This window comes from Myotis daubentonii, chromosome 5, assembly GCF_963259705.1.
Source record: "Myotis daubentonii chromosome 5, mMyoDau2.1, whole genome shotgun sequence".
Classification (NCBI taxonomy): domain Eukaryota; kingdom Metazoa; phylum Chordata; class Mammalia; order Chiroptera; family Vespertilionidae; genus Myotis; species Myotis daubentonii.
In genome coordinates this window covers 44,093,004-44,100,214 of record NC_081844.1, presented here as the reverse complement: position 1 = coordinate 44,100,214, position 7,211 = coordinate 44,093,004, and the positions used below count along the sequence as shown (strand labels likewise).

Below are 7,211 nucleotides of genomic sequence, written 5' to 3'. Positions count from 1 at the left end.
ATAATGCCTACAATACTAATTCATTTTTAGTGAGGTCTGTCTCTCCTTTATTGACTAAAACACATTTTAAGAGTCCTAGTCACAGACTCACTTAAAACCAAACTTATCAATTACATACACATGTATATGCACATACATTTTTTAAGTTATTGAATCATATTTATGGCATTGGTCTGTTTAGTGACATTGGACAGTTACTATATTACGTCTTTCAATCCATGAATATGGCATATTTCCATTTACAGGACTCATAGTTCTTTCCTTTGTTTTTTTTTTCAATAGCATTTTATAGTTTATATACACAGAATTATATAACTTTTATTAGATTCATTTTTAGGAATTTCAATTTCTTTTTTTTTTTTTTAGTGCAAATATCACCAGGAATTTAAATATGATTTTTTTGAGACGTGTTAAGAGTTACAGCATACAAACCCACATGATAAATTATAACAGCTAAGCAAATGAAGACATAGAATATGAAGTTTTTTCTTCCATTTCAATTCAAGTGTAATAGGATCCTAATAGCTGAAGGAAACATCACCGTTCTGTATTGTTATTTAAAAAACTGGTTCTAGTTCTTAGGTTTTTTTTCCCCCTTGCTTAAGAAGCCAGCAAGGTCTTTAGTTTTGGTCTGTCCCATCTCAGAATGCCACTTGTAAATTCGAACTTAAAGGCACCCTTCATGTTTAAAGGAGGCGCACAGTAGGGCTGGTTTTCAGAAAAGATGACTCCTCGTTCTTATTTAGGAACAGAAAGGTGAGACCTTTATGGGGTGTCTAAGAAAAGATTTCAAAATGTGATTGCTCTCAAACCTGGGTTCCAGGAGTCAGGCTGCGGGGGGAAAGTGTCTCTTTAAAGCAAAGCAGCCGGCACTCCCAGACCCTGGGAGCAGCAGCCAGAGCACGGGCACGTTTCTGCGTGGCGGTTCTGCTCGGGCAGCCAGGCTCTCATCAAGGTCCGGGCGGTCAGAGGCTCGCTAGGGAGAGGCCCCGGGGTGGGGGGCACTTCAAGTTACATTCCATGCGAACATTAGGCTGTCAGGGCGCAGGGAGGCCCGAGTGTCCACAGGAGGGAGGTGGGCAGAGACCTGGAACGCACGCGAGCACATGTCAGCGATAACTAGCTGCTGACACAAATGGAACATGTGCAGCTTTTTAAGAAGGTGGGATCGAGTAACAGGCCCACGGCCATTGCTCTCGGCACTTCAGACCTCTTTCTTCTCTCCACTTTGGCTCTTTGTTGAGTCACTTCCATCAGGCAACGTTCCACAGGATAAACCGTTTGAATCTGGTTGTATTTTATCCAACGTCTGTTTCCCGGGAATATTCCCCAAATCAATGTAAGACTGTGGCAGATGTTCCTTCTCTCGGTTTCTTGTGACCAACAACACACCCAGGAATGACAGAAAACACCCAAAAAATATATAAACATGGCGAGAAAAGCTGCACCAAGGAATTCCTTATAAAATATGATGCCTGCAATAATGGCACTGGTTGTAAAGAAAATATGGTTAATGGGCACCACCGTCGCCGTACTGTAGAGATTCGTGGCTTGATTCAGGAACTTGACTTGGAAAACACAAGATGCTATCATGATGATCAACATTATATAGAAGATGGGATACGTTAGCTGCATTTTATCCGTCACAGAACAAGCGATCATGCCTGAGACAGCTTTCACTGAAATAACAGTCAATGAGGCTAGAAGTGCCACCAGGGTTAGCAGAATCACAATGTGCTTCATTCCTTTTCTTTTATAGAAATATAGGAGAATGCAGAAAATCAATATTTCTAAAATCACATAGATCAGGAACTGCCAGCCAACAAAGTAATACTGTACTGTTCTTGCAGAGATAGCCTGGGATATGTTTGGAGCAAAGTTCACCAACAAATACGATCCTGCAAATGCCAATGTCATACCTAGTACATCGGAGGCTCTCAAATTTTCTTTCAGAAACATAGCAGAAATAAAGGCACTACCTGTAACAGACATACAGCCTAACGGAGCGATGAGCGTGATGGGGGCAAATCCGTAGGCCGCGAAGTTCCCTGTCTCTCTCAGGGCCATCAGGAGAGCCCCGCCCCACCACAGCAAGCTCCTGAAGAAAGGCCTTGCGTGCCCTTGGTGCGCCAACTGAAGATGAGAATATTTCTGAATATTTAGGGAAATGCTGATTACCAAGTTTCCTAAAACAGCCAGCAAAACTCCAAAAAGGTGAAACTGGTTCCTGCGGTACCAGGCGCCCGACAGGGAGCCGTTGCCGGCGCCCAGCGCCCCGTACGTGGAGTTCCGGGACAGCTCGTCCAGGGCGGCGCCCCGGGGGCCTGCCATGGGGTCTCGCTCCGGCGCGGGCTCCCGCCTCCCGAGGCTGCTCCGCGAGGCTTGAGCAGGAGGCGCGCCCGCCGAGGCCGCGCTGCCTCCGCTTCTTCAATTTCTGATCATATAACATGCATTGTAAATTTCCTTTCCAATTTTTTTTTGTTTGTTTAGAAGAAATTCACTGATCTCATTTCTTCCTAACTTCATTAATTATTGATTTCAGGAAATTTTCTAATTATGCAATTATGCTGAGCTAATAATATAAATTATGATAGCTTTCTTTCTTCTTTCACATGTCTAATTGCATTGACTAGGAATCCATCAGTGTTGAATATATGTGGTAACAGCAGAAATTCTGTTGTTTTTTAATAAATTTTTATTGATTTCATAGAAGAAGGGAAAGGGAGATAGAAACATCGATGATGAGAGGCAATCATTGGTTTTGTGCCACTTGCACTCTGCCCACTAAGGATGGAGCCCACAACCCAGGCTGGTGTCCTGACAGGGAATGAACCTAAGACCTCTTATCTCCAGGGCCCATGCTAAATGACTGAGCACCATCAGAAGACTTAGTCCAATGATTTCGAACTTGCACATGGCAGAGGAGTAGCTATTTCCTGCTTATTGCCCTGATCATTGTTAGCCATAGCAGGGATTCAAGCCTCTGTAATCCTCTTTAATCATTGTTTTCTATGTGTTGTAACCCTAATGACCTATCAGGCTATAATCTGTATAATCCATTTAAGGGCATTTAAGGGGCTTATTTCCTTTTGTAGATTTTAGCCAATCTCAGCAAGTGGGTGTGGCCTAAGGGGAGTCATATAAAGAGCGCATCTGTGCAGAGGACACATCACTTCTCCAGAGTAGACTGACAGCTGAAGTCAGAGCTGCCAGTTGAGTGAAGAGAATTCCTACTGACCCTGATATCGACAGAATTTACCGAGGTGGAAACACTCATAGTAGACTCTGGTGAGTATGGAATTTAGAGTGTATATGTTTTTATTTTTTTGAGCAAATATCTCAAAAAATGCCTACTTTATCTTATTACAAATATTTTCAATTTACCACTGCAATTGTTGGTATCTTCTCTAAGTAGAGAAGTTGATTTCTTAGTTAATTGAGATGACATCAATATTTCAAATACCTGGAATTGGAGCACTTTAATAGAGTGATATTTGGTATAATAAGTTATTTCATTATTTTTGTATTTTAGTACCATATAGCCACTAGGTGTTTTTTAGGTCATAAAAGAGATTTCTCTAATTACGGAAATCTTAAACCACCTAAAATGTTTCACATAATGTGTGCATGTAAGAATCTTCATACACATTAACCTAAAAACAAATGTGCTATTCCTTTAAAACATTCAGTTCCAGAGTTCAGCTAGGCGCGGAGGTACTGAGCCTACCCTGAGCACTGCGAAGGCGGAAGTTGCCCCTTCCTCTCTCGCAGTTTCGAATGTGTGGCTAACAGAGCGGGACAGCGAGGCGGCCTGAGCCACTCTTTACCCTTGCTTTGTCAAGTCAAAATGTGAAGGGGAAAAAAAAGCCCTAAATCACTATTTGGAAGTCTTAATAGTAGCTTCACTATGTAAGTCTTAATAATAGCTTCTCCACATCTTTTTCAGGATCATTGGGGGAACCCTTCCCATTTAGCAAAACAGGCGCCAGACAAGGATATAAAGAAACTGTTTCCCGAGTGGAGCCACTTTCCAGCATCATGAAAGGACTGAAAAAGAAGCAGGATCAGGATCGCTCCCCAAGGAGATACGGCCACGACGCAGTGGGAGACATGGGCCCTCTGTCAAGGGGTGATCATCCTCCAGATAAGCAGCCAGTCGGCCTGAATCGGCCCCTGGGAGGTGCTCTGTTTGGTCGGACTAGACCAGATGTTTTCAAAAGCAATAAAGAAGTCGGTCGTCTGGGCAACAAGGAATCTAGAAAGGAAACTGGCTGTGCCGAGTCTGGGAAAAAGGATCACATGGCCATCCCAGAAGGGAGTCGGTGTGTTCTGGCAGCTTACTGGCTTCCAGGTGTGAAAGAGGAAGGTGAGCTAAGAGGAGCTCCTGGGCGCCAGAATCAAAGAAGTGAGAGCACAGACAGTCTTGGGGGCTTTTCTGCCTCTGAAGTCACAGCGATCCAGTGCAAGAACATTCCTGACTCTTTCAACAACAGGAACATCCTGGAGAATCACTTTGGCAAAATTGTTAAAATGCGGCGCATTGACACCAGGCACAACAAACACCTCGTGGTGGTGTATTTCTTTGATCATGCTTCTGAAGCCCTGGCCAGGAAGAAGGGGAAAAAAGGTTTGCCTGAAGAAACGTCTATCTTTTGGCACAAGAAGGAAATAAGTCCCAACAAGAAACCTTTTTCCCTCCAGGAGAAGAAACCAGTGGAGGGTGAGGCTGGCCAGGGCACCAAGGACACATCCTTTCAGCACTCCCCTCTTGGCAAGCCCATGGGGACTGCAGTCGGCAGCCTCATGAATAAAAGCTCTCCAGTGAAGAAGTCAGGCCTTCTGAAGGCCCACCTGTTTGAAGGAGACTCTTTTGACTCGGGCTCTGAGGGTTCTGAGAGTCCTGGGCTGTGTGTGTCCTCCCTCAGTGCGCTGATAGGCACTGTGGCCGACACGTCTGAGGAAAAGTACCGCCTGCTTGACCAGAGGGACAGAATCATGAGGCAAGCTCGGGTGAAAAGAACCGACCTGGACAAATCAAGGACTGTTGTTGGGACGTGCCCTGACATGTGTCCCGAGAAGGAGCGGTACCTGCGGGAGACCTGCAGACAGCTGAGTGTCTTTGAAGTGATCCCAGGAACTGACCAGGTGGACCATGTGGCAGCTGTCAAGGAGTACAGACGCTCCTCAGCCGACCAGGAGGAGCCCCTGCCAAATGAGCTGCGGCCCTCAGCAGTGCTCAGCCGGACCATGGATTACCTGGTGACCCAGGTGATGGACCGGAAGGAGGGCAGCCTGCGGGACTGGTATGACTTCCTGTGGAACCGCACACGGGCCATACGGAAGGACATCACACAGCAGCACCTGTGTGATCCCATGACGGTGTCCCTGATCGAGAAGTGTGCCCGGTTTCATATCCACTGTGCTCACTTCATGTGCGAGGAGCCCATGTCCTCCTTTGATGCCAAGATCAACAATGAGAACGTGACCAAGTGCCTTCAGAGTCTGAAGGAGATGTACCAAGACCTGAGGAACAAGGGCGTCTTCTGTGTCGGTGAAGCCGAGTTCCAGGGCTACCATGTGCTGCTCAATCTCAACCAGGGGGACATCCTGAGAGAAGTACAACAGCTCCATCCGGCTGTTAGAGACTCCGCCGAGGTGACATTTGCTGTTCAGGCTTTTGCTGCCTTGAACAGTAATAATTTCGTGAGATTTTTCAAGCTGGTCCAGTCAGCGTCTTATTTGAACGCTTGTCTTTTACATTGCTACTTTAATCAGATCCGCAAGGATGCTCTCCGGGCACTCAACATCGCCTATACTGTGAGCAAAAAACGATCCACCCTCTTTCCCCTGGACCGTGTGGTGCGCTTGCTGCTCTTCAGAGATTGCGAAGAGGCCACAGACTTCCTCAACTACCATGGTCTCCCTGTTGCCGATGGCTGTGTCAAGCTGAACCGGACCTCGTTCTTAGAACCAGAGGGGTTCTTGAAGGCCAGGAAGTCGGTGTTTATTACCAGGAAGCTGATGGTGTCTGTTGGGGAAATTGTGAATGGGGGGCCGTTGCCCCCTGTCCCTCGTCATACCCCCATGTGCAGCTTCAACTCCCAGAACAAGTACGTTGGGGAGAGCCTGGCCACGGAGCTGTCTGTGGGCCCTCAGAGACCCGGCTTGGAGGCAGCAGGTGGGGGGAGAGGAGAGGAATGTGTTACTGAGGCGGACGCGTCCCCGCCTACCCTCCTCCCGCAGCCTCTTCCCAGCTTGGCTCCTGCACTGCCCTATCTGCCGCACCACCCAGCAGCCACCCTGAGTGCGACACCTGGCCTCTTCCAACCCCCCATGCTAACCCCTGTGCAGCCGGAGCTCCGTCCTGCAAAGCCTGAGCCTGTGCACTCTGAGGCAGACCTGGTGCAGTTGGTGGAGCTCTTCCAGAAGGTTCTTCAACTGTGAGGAGGTTGGTGCCGCTGGGGCGGCCTTCGCAGCCACAGCTCGGGGTGTTTGCAGTGCTGCTGTGGAGTTGTTAACAGCCGCTACCACAGGCATTTTGAGGCACATGGCAGCCGAAGAAATTACTAAGGAAAGGGAGTGAAAAGGGGAGGAGAGGCGGCAGGCTGAAGAGGAGAGGTTGAAACAAGAAAGAGAACTGGTGTGAACTCAGATGAGTCAGGGCCTGGCTGCAGAGCTGGCAGAGCTGGTGGTGATGGGGTGTGTGAGGGAAACCTGCTCCCAGGAGTGGAAGAGTGCAGTGGAGACAGACCAGAAGGTCCGCATGGCCTGCTGCTGTGAGCAAGTCTGTGCCAACCTTAAGTCTTACAAGATTCAAAATTTATTCCCAAATGAAAAAATGTGTGCCCTAGCCAGGTAGTTCAATTTGTTAGAGTCTTGTCATGATACAAAGGTTGTGTGTTTAGTCCAGATCAGGGGACATTAGAAGAATCAATCAATGTATGCATAAACAAGTGAAACAACAAATAAATGTTTCTATCTCTCTTTCTCTCCCTCTCTCTCTAAAACCAATAAATAAATCATTTTTTTTAATGTGTGGAACAAAATATCTATAAAAGTGTTTGAGATTGTGACTATTCTTACATAATAATCCTATCTAATGAAAGAGAAACATGGTAATTGGTGTATGACCGCTACCCTTTTCATTGGCTAATCAGGGCGATATGCAAATTAACCACCAGCCAAGATGGTGGCTAATTTGCATACTGCAG

General features: G+C 46.7%; 2 protein-coding genes across 2 annotated transcripts; one reads left to right on the top strand and one right to left on the bottom strand.

The window, feature by feature from the left end:
- Nucleotides 1-368: 368 nt before the first annotated feature.
- Nucleotides 369-2,408, bottom strand: LOC132235398 (NIPA-like protein 2). The gene is given in 2 exon segments (XM_059697685.1): nt 369-1,419; nt 1,422-2,408. Coding segments are annotated over 2 exon segments (1,125 nt in total). The 5' UTR covers nt 2,332-2,408; the 3' UTR covers nt 369-1,204.
- Nucleotides 2,409-2,741: 333 nt separating this feature from the next.
- LOC132236113 (germinal-center associated nuclear protein-like) lies at nt 2,742-6,859 on the top strand. The gene is given in 3 exon segments (XM_059699513.1): nt 2,742-2,808; nt 3,947-6,434; nt 6,436-6,859. Coding segments are annotated over 3 exon segments (2,979 nt in total).
- The last annotated feature ends 352 nt before the right edge of the window (nt 6,860-7,211 follow it).